The 14,282-nt window shown below is 46.8% G+C and overlaps 1 protein-coding gene across 1 annotated transcript in view; it reads right to left on the bottom strand.

Annotated features, from left to right (window-relative positions):
* Positions 1 to 339: 339 nt before the first annotated feature.
* The window catches only part of LOC146202563 (uncharacterized), a 46,681-nt gene continuing 32,738 nt past the window's right edge, over positions 340 to 14,282 (bottom strand). The window contains exons 6-7 of the mRNA XM_084601603.1: positions 8,642 to 8,673; positions 340 to 564 (exon numbers count right to left, since the gene is read on the bottom strand). Of these exons, the coding sequence (XP_084457729.1) occupies positions 340 to 564; positions 8,642 to 8,673 (257 nt within the window). The remainder of the gene's footprint in view (positions 565 to 8,641; positions 8,674 to 14,282) is intronic.

Consider the following 14,282-nt stretch of genomic DNA (forward strand, 5'->3'; position numbering starts at 1 on the left):
AACACCTTTCTAAGTAACTGTGGTCTGTGTGTCGCAATGCTTTTTTTTTTCATGTTAACTTCTTCCGTGTAATTTTTTACGACAACAAATGGCACAGAAAAGATGGGCGAATGTATCATTCACGACGTATTTTGACGCAAATGATGCGGCACTATCTCACCTGTGACTATATACTGCATGGTGATGTAGATATAGTAAACTGCGTTTCGAAAGGAAATCATAATGCTCTCATTGTACTGCTGCTAAATAGCCGTCGCCACCACCTTTACCCTGCATCTGAGCCCTTTAAATGTTGCAGGTTATACATGGGTCCCCGCATGGAGCACTAAAAGTTTTGCTTCAACCTTCCCCATGTCCGCGAACGTGGAAACATGTGTGGCGAGCGTGTGGCATCTCCTGGATGTGAACCGCGACCCCGCTGGCGGGCGAGTACTGCAGCTTCTCTGCTCTTCCACTCCAGCCAGCCGAGTCTTCGAGGACAATGGTGGATGGAGGTGCCTTGATCGGGCCTGGGCGGCCCAATTTCTCAACGCCCACTCGCTGGGAGGGGCGGGCTTCGTCGTACTGCGTTAAGAGCACCGAGACAATATGAAGTCACGCGGCTGGATCAGTCTGCCTATAGAGAGTAGCAAGTGCATGCAGCATCCGGCCCTCTTTTCACTCCTTATGCGATGATTCTGAGAACCAAATAAAAGAAAAATCCATTCCAACGTAATACGTGGCCACCTTGACTTGTTTGTACACGCGTTGCCGCAAGAAGATAGCGTGACCAAAAAACTGAACCAAAGGCATGCTCAATTTCAACAGTGGAATCACGTAGAGGGGAGGGGGGGTTGGATAGCAAAAAATGTCATGTACAAGTGGCCTCAAAATAAAACGGAGCACACGAAAGAACAAAATTCGGTTTCGCAGCGCACCCTGAAAGCGGATGCGCATGTGTATAGCTTGGATGCGTGTGGGTCACCCGGATGTTCACCTTCACACCTTTAGTGTTCGCCTCGTCAGCAGCTCAGACGAAGAAGAGCGCTTGCATTCCAAACTCTTGCTCACTTTATATGTGGGCACTAGTACATGTTCACTGCGTTGCTAACGATCACTGTTATGCGTTTGACATGGTATTTGCTGCAGTGTTTTTCATCGCAGTGGCACTGTTAGACGATCATGTGTTTGAAAACACGGAGGCCGAATATGAGTAATTTACTGAGCATGTGTTTTCGTCCTAAATGCAATCAGGGTTTCTGAATCAGATATAAAAAAAAAACATAATTTTGTCCAAGCGAAAACGCACTGGCGACTATTGCCAGCCTGCACATACGACTCCTGTAGTTTCAAATGGGTAACACGAGAAAAAATTTTAAAAGAACAAAATAACCAACTTCTTTTCCTACTGTCCACGCCTCTAGAAGGATAAATCATGTTGTTTCAGTTTTTAATTCGTTCTCCTTACAACCCTTCGCATAAGGCCGCATGATGGTTACCGGCAATAAATGGTTAAATTGTATTTATTTATTTATTTATTTATTTATTTATTTATTTACCCTCAGTGCCCGGGGGCATTACAGTGGGGAGTGGGATACATAAAAGTATATGAATGTTTTTGAAAGTGGACATTACATTTCCTGAGTGAAGAATATTAGAAAATGGGGCATATGGTAAGATTCAGAGACCTTTCTTACCTCCTTCCTCAGTTATTTAAACTGCTGTGCGCTTATTAAGTATGTATGTTTTAAAGGGACAGAACACTGTCCAAAATATGTCATGAGATTATGGTGGAGATGAAAAGACCATGCCTCATATAGTACACATCTAGCACTGCAATATGGAAGAAAAGGAACATAACAATTTTATTTACCATTGAAGATCACATAAAAGCAACTGCGGCGCTATCTGGCGGAAAAACCGTATTACTTTCGGTGTAGCACCCCACGTGACTATATGTCAGCAAAATATCGCTGGTCTTCACATGTGCTCACTGTTTTTTTTTGGGGGAGTGCTTGTCATAAATCATTATATTTTGTGTTCTCTCCACTGCGTCCTTAAATAAAGGCCACCCCTACTTTCGCACCGCGAGAGGCATGCTTTCAGGTTTTGCCATTAGATGGCGCCACAGCGTTTGGAATTTCGTGAATGAAGCGATGATAGTACCCAGTAAAACTTTCGTCGACGAGGCGTACGTTATAGTGCCGTCACAGCCTTGAGTGTGAAACAGAAAAGGACGTTACTCTAAGCAAAAAATGTATTACTGTCTGGCGAGTGAAATTTATATTTGTTTTCGGCACGTTTTTGTTGTGCACCACCAGTCGTCATCGTGGTCGCTGTTCACGGTTTCCAGCATCAGACAACGTAAAAAAGGCCGCACGCACTGATCGAAACATTCTCGGCAAAAATTCTCTACAGTGTTTCTGCCAAGACCTTTATGGAATCGAACATTTTAGACATCAATCTTCCCATTACTCCGGAAACAATTTGAGACCTAAATTCCAGTGTTCTGTCCCTTTAACGCGTCAATGCTATAGCACTGACTCCTCAGTAGAGTGAGTGCACATGATAACTTAAAGACGTCTCGGGGCCCTATTTTCGACAATTCGCCGTTTTGTTCAAATTGTGATGTACAAATTACGTGTGCAGTAGGACGGTGCCAGGTTACGTGACCACACATTTTGGGTTACGCATTGGGATGAAAAAGAGAAATAAGTGATAGAAAAAGCGCTGTCGTCTCCTACTGTATATTGGAGCCAACTATGAAAAACGACGACGCTCATGCAGGAACCGAGTCACTGCGGTGCATTCCGCGATTCGGTAGTCTCAGGTTGCAGTGAGGGCGAGTGAAATATGTCGTGGCGTTGGGGTATTCGTGTGTCATGACATACTTGAGGTCGGGCATTCGACAGCAGCTATGCACGTAGAGGCTACGCTAGTTTCAACTGAAGAGCAAGAACGGTGACGGAATATGCGCAGTGGGTTAGCACAGGATGGTTGGTTGGTTTTGTGGGGTTTAACGTCCCAAAGCGACTCAGGCTATGAGAGACGCCGTTACCTCAGAATGGGCGCGGAAAGTAGCATTGCTCCTCGTAACCGCCGATAACCTAAGTTCAATTATCAGCGGCTTTTAAATGTAGGTAGTAAAACGTTTATGGACCTCGTCGTAAACAGAAGGAATCGATAGATTTCCAAAGTGGTTCTAGCACTGACTAAGAGGCGTGGTCCATGTCCGAGGACAACACTCATAGTCTCAAAGTATCAATTATTGTTAGGTACCTTCTAAAAGCCGCGTTATGACCAGCTCAGCAGCGCAGAGAAAGTATGATGGAGGGGGAGAGAGAGAGAGAGAGAGAGTGTGTGTGTGTGTGTGTGTGTGTGTGTGTGTGTGTGTGTGTGTGTGTGTGTGTGTGTGTGTGTGTGTGTGTGTGTGTGTGTGTGTGTGTGTGTGTGTGTGTGTGTGTGTGTGTGTGTGTGTGTGTGTGTGTGTGTGTGTGTGTGTGTGTGTGTGTGTGTGTGTGTGTGTGTGTGAGAGAGAGAGAGAGAGAGAGAGAGTGTGTGTGTGTGTGTGTGTGTGTGTGTGTGTGTGTGTGTGTGTGTGTGTGTGTGTGTGTGTGTGTGTGTGTGTGTGTGTGTGTGTGTGTGTGTGTGTGTGTGTGTGTGTGTGTGTGTGTGTGTGTGTGTGTGTGTGTGTGTGTGTGTGTGTGTGTGTGTGTGTGTGTGTGTGTGTGTGTGTGTGTGTGTGTGTGTGTGTGTGTGTGTGTGTGTGTGTGTGTGTGTGTGTGTGTGTGTGTGTGTGTGTGTGTGTGTGTGTGTGTGTGTGTGTGTGTGTGTGTGTGTGTGTGTGCACGCACACACAACCGACAAAGTGGAAGGCATACGATGGGCTTTACACCTAGTCGGTTAAATTTTCATGCGCTGGCTTGCGAAAGGCTCTTGCGAACCCAAAAAGATGTCTGAAAAAGAGACATGGAAATATAAAAATGGAATAGCAGGAAGGTTACCTAGGCGATGCCCAGGCTACCGTACACGTGCGGAGGGGAATAAACGGAGAATAAGGAAAGAAAGCGAAATATGACTGATCGTGGTATGAATATAGTGCATCGTGGTATGAAACCTTGGTATGAAGATAGGGCGGCGCCGCGCGCGTGTTCCTTATTGTCGAAACGGTAAAATGCAAATCAATAAAGGAAGAGTAACCTCCGGCTGTATTACAAAAAAGCAAATAACGTATGCCACTCAAAAACATCATATTATTAGACCGTGCTATCATAACATACTCTGGAGTGCTTTTTGTTAAATAAGCAAATGATGAGCCCACATGAATATTAAAACAAAACTTTACATATGAGACGCATCACATGTGTCAAGAAAGCAGTGCTTAGGGCCAAGGTTTAAGCCAGTTTTTGGTGATCCCTCGCTGCCTGTTGCGCGAAGTTCTTGCAAGCCACCACACCGTATGACCCCTCAGGTTGTACTCACGAACCGTCCTGACAGGTAATTGGAAAGCATCCCCCCGCCGGGGTGGCGGAGTGGTTACGGCGCTCGACTACTGTTCCAAAGGATGATCCCGGCCTCGGCGGCCGCTTTTCGGTGGTGGCGAAAAGCAAGGCGCCCGTGTGCTGGGCGATATCAGTGCGCGTTAAAGAACCCCAGGTGGTCTAAATTTACGGGGTCCTCCGCTACGGCGTCTCTCATAGCCTGTGTCGCTTTGGAACGTTAAACCTCACGAACCAACCAAACCAATTAAAAAGCATCGCGTTGCTTTCTGACATTCATGATGGTTTGATGGGCCCTGTTTTACACAGAGACAGAGAGGAAAACAAGCAACTGGCGCCTTTCTTTCTCTGCCTTTCTTCTCTTTGTCTCTGTGCTAAACAGCGCCCAGCAAACCATCGTGAACAACCTACAACTCGTCGAACTTTCCCTTCTGTTGATCTCTGATATGCCTCGTCTCGCACAAATCAACCGCTGAGTGAGCGGGCTGCATTGCTGCGCTTGGCAACAATCACGCGGATTTATGGTTTGTCTAGGAGGGCAAAGCATTTGCAACGGGAGGGTAGCTAGGACCCTCGTGCGGCTGTAAACTTGCGTCTTCGTTATTAATCCTCTAAAAGGTTGCGCAGCCCAAATGTACCCTTGTGACGTATTTTCAGTGCTTTCTACAATTACAACAAGATGTCTTAGCTTGCATCACCACCCACGAAACTGTCTACCAAACTGCGGTGAGCTAACAGCCGCCTTACTCCATGTCTAATTCGCCCTTTCTTTTTTTTTCTTTTTTTTTTTTTTACGCAGCCGCCTCAATTGGTCTGATATGTGGCGCCCAACTTTCGTCATTTACAGCAACAGCAGCACATCTTTTACGTAAAGAGACGTCATTTTGACAATTTCATTTAATGTTTATGCATGACGTATTTCCCTTCACACAACGTCAGCCAATTAGATTTCAGGAGGCGCCTCTCAACAGTGGGCAGTTCACTTCCCCCCATTCGTAATACAAGCGTACGTTCTCTCTTCTCTACCATCTATACATTCGTTTTCGTTCCACAATTAATTATATATACTATCTACGCATCATGAATAGCGCTGCGAAAAATTCGCTTTCACGCTCGCGTCATTTTTACTTCACCGCAAAAAGCCCTTTCGACGAACCACAATTTCGCGCAGCAAATTTGAAACACGTGACTTTTTTGACAACCAATCGGAGAAACAACATGGCCCCGAACGGCGGCCATGCGTGTCGAAAATAGGGCCCCAGAAGTTTCTTCCCGTTAGTTGGGTGGTGGAGGTGCAGTTTTAAGCATTTAGTTGTATGACTTCTCGGAGCTGTAGTTTTTGGAATTTACCTGTATGACTTCATAGTTTCGTTCTTTTTTAACGACTCTGCTTTTGGCTGTTCGCTACCTAAGAAAAAACTTTTATTCATTTTCTTCTTCTTCTTCTTCTTCGCTGCATATGGCACATACCTGCAGTGGGGTATTGGCCAGAGTTCAATGGAGTTGTAAGAATAGAATTCATAATGTCAATTTATACTGTGTGATAAATAATTTTTTAATTATTAATTAGTGCTGGTAAAGTAATATGGATAATTTTGAGGCGATAAGAATAGAAATCAATGAAAAAAGGGGCAAAATATATATGTTGAAATTGTAAACTCTAATTCAGAAATATCAGTGCTAACACACAAATCTTCCGGTAGCAATATTATAGTTGCAAAGTAACTCATACCGGCTTTAGGGCGTACCCTTTGACCGTCGCACCAAAGCAGAGGAGAACAGGAATTCTAAACGGCAGTCCTAGGTGAGCAAGAGGTATTTTTAAATAATTTCTTTTCTGAGTAGCGGCAGGAGAGGATATAATGTTCAATTGTTTCCACGTCATCAGATGACGCACAAAGATGTGACGGTGTGAATCCACAGCGACATAAATAAAGATTGAGGCCAGGAATTCTACAACGCATGAGCGTCGTGAAGTCCTCACATTGCCTCGAAGTTACAATGCATGATATCGCGATGAAAATTTAAATGTTCGAACTCCGTAGTCGCAAGGAGTCACTCGTGGCTCAAGGAGTGTAACGTTTAAACCGTTCAAAACCAGATATATTTAGCCAATAATATTCAACAACATCAGCAACAGGCTTATTGAGAGCTGAATTTGCTAATTCGTCATTATATTAGAAGAATTGCCGAAGTGCCCCAGAACCCACCCCAGATCACCCTAGCCAGATCGCCCTAAGCATTTTAGTCGGTTCATCTTAAGCTAGAGCCCTGATAGATGCCAGAGGCACAAACAGAAATATTTTATGTTCTATAGCGCATAAATGAGCCAAATCATTTGTTCTCGAACAGGTCCAGTCTTGCGAGCTACCACGACGACGCAGACCGTATGCGAGATTTGTCATTCCCCCGTGAAAACTGCTTTCTTCACTAGGCACGAGCGTTTACTTTAGTTATATCATATTGGAGACGCTGTTTTGTTGGAGAGACTATGGAATAATGTCGCAAGAAACTAGACATAGAAAAGGCAGAACTTGTGGCTGCAGTTGCCCACTGGGACTTCAATACTCTTCTCGAATGTAATGTTTGTTTTCTTTTCTCGCTCCTTTTCTAGTAGGCAAAGAAAGACTTAGCTGTAAGGACGATAGCTGAACGGCAGCAATTTTGTTGTGTGCATGTGTGCGTATATTTTCAGCGTGCTCCGTTCATGTTCAGTGATCATAGCCTCTGCAATTTTTGTCATTTGCGTCGTTTCTCTTTACCGCTGAACACGTGTAAAGTAAGAAGGAAAAGTAAGAAGCGATACGGAGCCATTGTGCTTGTAAGAGGTAGAGTATTAGAGTAAGACCGATAAAGAGATAGAGTAAAGAACAAGATGAAGAAGATCACGATACGGGCATGAAACAGTTGTGATACCGGTTTCAATTGGTTTCGTTTTTTGTGATTCCTTGCCAGTGCTGTCTTAGCTTCAGGCAGGAACTTGTAAGCAGAGATTTGCAAGACGAAACTTTCTAGAAAACACAGGGAATAATATTATAGTAGTATCATATAAAGTAAAAAGCTTATCTACAAATGCTGTTTCGAAGCTATTCGTGGAAAAAGAAGCCCCTATGGGAGCGTTGTCTGAACGAAAATCATTTTATCACACCGGAGGGAAGGGGAGGAGGGTGGAAGTGTAAGTAGAAAGAGAGAAAGAGGAGCCGTAGTAGAGGGCTAGTTACGGACCAATTTTGGCCACCTTGTGATCTTAAACGTGCGTTTACATCTCACAGTCTACAACGGCACTCCTCTCTCTCTCTCTCTCCGCTTTTTCTCCCACCTTCAATCCTTCATTTTCGACGCGTTTCAGGTGTCCAAGAAACAAGTGTCACAGATACTGCGCCTTTCCTTTCCCGTGAACCAATTATTATTATTATTAAGGTAATGCACATAAGCCAATAGGAAAGGAATCTCAGTGCTCGCGAATAACTGCCAGGAGTTCGCTCAGTGTCAGCCAAAACTCACTCATGTTACTGATTAAGCTGCTACAAAACTCCCTCAGCAAGGCCTGTATAATTCGAAAGCAGTATATCTGTTGATATGGACAGTCAATGCTGGCAATATATTAGCTCAGTTCGAATCACATTTGGTTTGGTTCGTGGTGTTTAATACCCCAAAGCAACTCAGGCTATGAGACACGCCGTAGTGTGGGCTGATATTTAAAGGCCCACTGTCCACCCTCCGCTCCAATTTTTTTTTCCGCGTTGGCTGTGAGGCTTCGTCCCCACAATGCAAGGCCGTAAGAAGTTTGTGAAAAGAGTAATTAATAACGGAGTTAGAGCCACCGCAATCAACCGATTTTGCGCTTCCCTCTCCTTCTTTCCCCTCTCAGATGTTTTTCACTCTCCTGCTCAATCGTCTAGCTTCCGTAAGCCAAATTTCCCTTTCTCCTCCGTGTTTGGTGGGAGGTGGGACGTCTTGTGGAGAACGCCACTCGCGTACGTCATGGCCCCGCCTTTAAGACTTTTCTTTTCCTTCGCTTTTTCCATCTCGCTTACGCTGGGCCGAGTCGCCGAACCTCTCTCCTAAAAAGGAGTGTGAACGAGAGGTCACGTCGGAGTGAAAGCTTCAGGTTGCGCGAGAGAAGGGAAGGCTGTAGAAACGGCGCAGCACACAGAACGCACTCTGAGCAGGACGGTGGTGATGGTGGCACTCTCTGCGTGCCCAAAAGCGAAACCGTCAAGACAAAAGCGTGCCGCAGCCAGCGGTGGACACAATTAGTGGTGTACACCCATCCTAGCTTCCCCCGTCAGTCAGCGAGACGAACCAATGAATGTCGTTTCTCGGCAAGTACGTCAAAACTATGACTCGACGGGCCAGCGCAGGGAACGGGGAAGCTGGCTTCCCGAAGGAGAGCATGAGAGAGCTTTGATTTGTATTTTCGTTGCTTTGCGGCGCACTTGTCACTGTAGCATTTGCATAGACTATTTCCGGTACCTGATAGAAACACTGGGCTCCTTTGCTAAAAGGTCCTTCCCTGGACGGTGGCCCTTTAACGATCCCCTGATGGTCAAATTACTCAGTAGATCTCAAGTAAGGCACCTCTTTTCGTTTCCGCTTTCACTCTCACCTTCCTTTCTTCCCATTACGGCGCTGTTCAGGCATCCACCGAAACAAGTGTAACAGATACTGTGCATTTTCTTTTCTGCAAACCAATTTTTAAAGCGATACATTCACTCAGCTAGCTGATGCCGGGTATCGCCGTGTGTCGTATGTATCTGTATCCCATCAACTTCAAAGCGCTCGCCACCTGCTGTGGAGAGGAGGAGTGCAGAGGGTAGTCCCGTACGCCGTGCACGCCGCTGAGAGGAGGTGGATGGCAGCGGCATCCCGGCAAATACACCTCCGCGGGGAGGAGGACGACAATAGTTGCCACACAGCTCTTGCGCGCGCCTCAGCGGAGGGCTCGAACTGATACGCCGTTCTCTGCCGCTTTCGCCGGTGTACGAAGAGGAAGAGGAACCCCAAGTGTAGAAGGTGTGCCAAAGCCTCCAAGACACTTCACGCCTGAGCGCTATTCTCAGAGACGAATGCTCATGGTGCGGGAGGACCCATACCTTGTACCACACAACGTGGGAATGCAGTGCACATCAAATGCAAACAATTCCAAATCCAAAATGAAAGGCAGAGGGAGGCTTTGCTGGTCAGCTCTGACCCGGAGGCTCAGTTCTACCTAGTCACAAGAGCACGCAAGCTGGCGAAAGCCAGTGTTGCCCTGGACTTGGACGCCATCCTCGGCTGAAGAGGCGAAGATAAAAAATCCCCATGTATTCAATAAACTTTTACTCACTCACTCCCTCACTGAGCGCTCTTTCCGTGATGTCACACCTCATAACCGAGTGCAGCGGCAAAGTGTCTGCCGCCATCGCTTGCGCCGATTCATGAATGTAGATCCTGCGTTTCTCGGTGTTGTTTTTAAGGCGAAATCCTTTCCAGGCTCATGGAAGGACATCTCGTGCGCGAGAGTTGCGCGCGGAATCTGTCGCGAGATCGATCATATTCCACTAGATTCCTCGATACCAGTTCCTGTCTAGCGTTCATGCCATCTACAATGCCACTACTGAACGCGTGCCAAGAAACACTACGCGACAGGAGCGATGATGTGCAGTCCAAACAGGCCGGATAAATTGACACATGGTGCGCCTTTCCTTCGCTGTAAACCAATTATAATTATATGTAGCTCTGCAATGAAGGCCGATAAAAGGCAAACAATGCGGTGCAAATAATATGAGAGGAAGGGCTGGCTTTCCCCATTCCCCTCTTGATCGAGAGGCATCAAAAAGGCCTTCTAATATTTTTTTTATTTATCAAATTCCTCTACTTCCACCACATTCGCCCCCAACCCTCGATCCCCGAACTGAATCTACTAATCCATACCTCTCTGCATGTGGCAGTCCAAATGTAGAGGCTGCAAAAAAAAAAAGAACAATCAATACATTCATATACAGCAAACTACCCCCGCATCCAATGTCATAACCATACAAGAGTCACATAAAATAAGCAAATGAACAAGTTATCAGGGCATCCATTCGAACTAAACCTCACCTTCGTTGTCCAAGTATGTTTATCGTCACATAGACTACATCGCCCATGACCTGTCCGACTGTTACCCTGACTTCCTTCTCCTGGAGCTTCACGCGCTCCGTAGAGGCTTACCTACCTATTTCGCCTTGTTACCATCCCAAGGGCGACCTAACTAATGCCTTCCCAGGATAGATAAAAGCCTTCGAACTGACAAGCAGCATGTCCCATCTCGCTGAATTGACGTGTTTCTCGATTGCAGTAAGTCGCGTCACTGCAGACAGTTTGATCAAATATACTAATGCTAGGTACGCAAAACAAAGCTTCGTTATACATTGAATCAACAAAGCTTGAGTAGCCTGGGACTGAAAATGAAAACCGCGTCGGCAATGATGCCTGTTATGCCTGTCGACAATGATGCCTGTTATGCCTGTCGACAAAAGGCAGCGATCTCTTCAAACGTGATATCAACTCTGAACAACAGGAGAACGCTGTGTCGGTTTTCGTGCATTTTAATACATCGAACAAGGATTATTACTGAAAACATATGCGTAATATTGTTGACGCGAGTACGCTGCTTCCAACGCCAAAAAGAAGCGCTGCTTAGTCGTGAGCCGTGGCGGTCGTGACTGTTCACGACGTCAGCACGACAAGAGGAGCCTGGACCGTTCCAATCCTTGAACCGAGTGGTGAAAGGCTCCTGCAAACAGGGGACGTCATTTACGACTAAGAAATCATTTTATGGAGAGACAAACACGTATAACGTTTGTCGAAAATGACAGAAAAAACATTATCGGCTGCTAATAGGACACGAAATTCGACGAAATTAGAGGTGTATTTCACGTCACACTCGGCACTTAACTAATCGCCATAGCTGAGTAATACTAACTATCCCTACATGCGTATGAAAAGAGCGCACACATGTCTTATATGCAACTTGTCGACTACAAATCATTTCGGAAATGTGGTCGCAGAGATACGTTGCAACCCGAGTGGTATCAGCTGTGGAAATAAACACGAAATGCGTAATGTATGCACTCAAGCAACTGTTCTTATAGACGACTCTGTAATATTTGCCTAAACATCGTTTTTGCTAGTTTGCGAAATTATACGACGAACTTCGAGTGGTATGGCTAGAAGGGGAGGTTTGGAGAGAGTAGCGGGGTATAATTACGCATCCCTCTCGTTAGGGCAGAATACAACGCAGCGTTCGGGGCGCCGCCTTTCAGTACGGCGAGAAGCCGGCGGTAGTCGCTTGGGCATTTAAGCAGGCAGTATTAGCAAGTTCGTTCAAGTTCTCTTTATTTACAGTTTTACAAGATAACGTAATGGCTCCGCGTCGCAGAGAAGTTGTTGTTGACACTGAAGGAAGAAAAAAAAGAAAATGCAGGGGCCTGCTGCTGGTTCTGCAGCTGAGCCAGCTCCGCAGCCTCGCGCGGACAGAAGACAAAATAGAGAAAAAAGAAAAAGAAGAGGCGGAGAAAGGCGCGTGTCGCAACAGCCTTCATCCACCACTGAAACGGTAGCAGGTGCAATGACGGTCTACAACCGATAAAAATATGGTGGCAGGTTAGCCCCCGCCGCAAGAGGGAGTGCCTGTCCTGGAGTGCCCGGTAGTACCTGTCCCAGCCCCGTAGGACCAGGAGCAGCCATCCCATCACGTCGCAGAAAATCCAGTGTCGGCGGCGTTGTTGTCCGTTGTAACGCGAAAATCCGCTATGAATGACAGAACAAGGAGTGAAAAACTGCCTTCGTGTGCGTGAAACGGTATTGCAAATTAACGGTGGAGTCTCCTTGGCATTGCATTGAAAGCAAACACCGCATTCCGCTGAGCGCGGAGTGGGACGCGTCAAGTTTTAAGAAGCGGCATTTAAGTTTACCGCTGACGTCATCGCTCGGCAGGCCTTAAGAGAAAATAAAAAAATTTAAGTTAAAACTTGGAAAACTGCTTTCCTGTGTGTAAAGCGCTATCGCGTGTAACCCTTAATGGCTGAGCATAAGTGCCACCTTAATTTTTTCTACGCCTGATATGTGCCCTAAGAAAAGCCTTGAAGACGATGAAAGAAAATTATGACAGATTCGCGGAAATTGAGATATCTGTGGCAATTATTCGCGGCACATTGTTGTAGTGTGATGTCGCGACGCCGGGCGCACTGGGCCGGAGCCGAGGGTAGCGTTGACAGGCGAGGCGTCGAGGAACCGCGGACACGAGGACCTTTCATTAGAGCCGAGTACAAGTAGTTTATTTACATCTGTACACTTTGGAGATTTCAGAAGGAAGCCCTCTCCCGATGTCAGACGCCAGGCTTTCTTTTCTTGGGTGTCCCTAAGTCCCTAGGCAGGGAATTGGTTAAATTTCGGCACGGGCCAATCGCAAAGCTCGAGGTGACAGTTTGCGTACTGCATCACCGAGCCCCGCCCCGCACATTCTTGCACGTGTGCCTCTGTAATTTAATACACCCGTCACCAGTTTACAAGTGACCCCCCCCCCCCCCCCTTCGTTCTCTCCTCACACCTGAGAGTCAAGTTGCCTCCGCTTTTTTCCGTTCGGTCCGGCGCCCTGTGGGTCTATCCCTCAGCGGCAAACACTTCATCCAGGGAAAGACCTCGCGTGAAGCCGACGATGGCTTCTCTCTCCGCTTTTGTCCAATGTCGAGTATCGTAGCCTAACACCGCGCGGCTCCGACGACGGTTTCTTGCTCCGCCACCGTCGCTCTGTAGGTCATTAACAGGCCAGGCTCTTGGGAAGTCAGGTCGTTTCTTCACAAAGCGACCAAATCGGTGCTTCGAAATGGCCATAGGTGAGGACGGCGGTTGTTCAGGTGTGCGTGCAGACCGGGTGGACATCTGCAGACGAAGCTTGCTGAGATGCCCGTGTAGCGAACGCAGACACACCGACGCCTTCTGAGCAATAAATTAGCTCGGACACAACAGTGAACCGCTGTTTTCTTCCAAAGCCCCACAAATTTATAACCATGATATTACTGATCTTTTGTAATTATTTTTATTTTCGAAGTTATGAATGATATGGGAATCGTTTGGTTCGACAAGATGCAGGTAACGAGCATGCGTGCGCCGAGGTGCGGGAAGCTGAAAGGACAGCTCTCTACATAAAAAGGTTTAACGATGGCGCTTTGCGTCTGTTTGCGATTCTAGCTGAAGAATTTGCGCGGTAAAAAGCCCCCTTTCTACGTGCCTGCCTTAAGAACTGCTCAGCTGGCGTGTGCATATTGACACAAGCCATTCATAGACGACGAAGATTTGAACGGGCGATTCGGAGAAGACGAAATTAAACGGTGCTCCGCTTTCGTGCTGACCTGACTGGCTATTGGTGTTCTTCGGTGCCAGAGTGCCAGTGCACCTTCTGTGTACCGTTACGTTACAAATCTGGTGGAGGCATTGCCGGGTATTGATCCAGTCCTGCACAAAAAACCTGTCACTACGGAGCTTACCCCCGTACATCAACGCCTCGGCCGCCGCCTACGTGGAGAGCCCCCGGAATTCGGGCCCCTTCCGGCCGCTACCAGGTCGACGCACCCTCACACGGCGGTAGAACCTACTGCAATGACATCTCAGAGCAGGCTTCCCACCCACATCCTGTGTCATTAGCCGCAAACACCCCCCTCTTTTCATGGCGACGTGTTCGAGGACGCCAAGGAATGGCTTGAGACCTACGAGCGAGTCGCTCGTTACAACGGGTGGACTGATGAGTGTAAACTCCACAACGTTTACTTCGCTCTTGAA

The sequence above is a fragment of the Amblyomma maculatum genome, chromosome 1, assembly GCF_055883805.1.
Source record: "Amblyomma maculatum isolate TAMU_Amacu chromosome 1, ASM5588380v1, whole genome shotgun sequence".
Taxonomy (NCBI): domain Eukaryota; kingdom Metazoa; phylum Arthropoda; class Arachnida; order Ixodida; family Ixodidae; genus Amblyomma; species Amblyomma maculatum.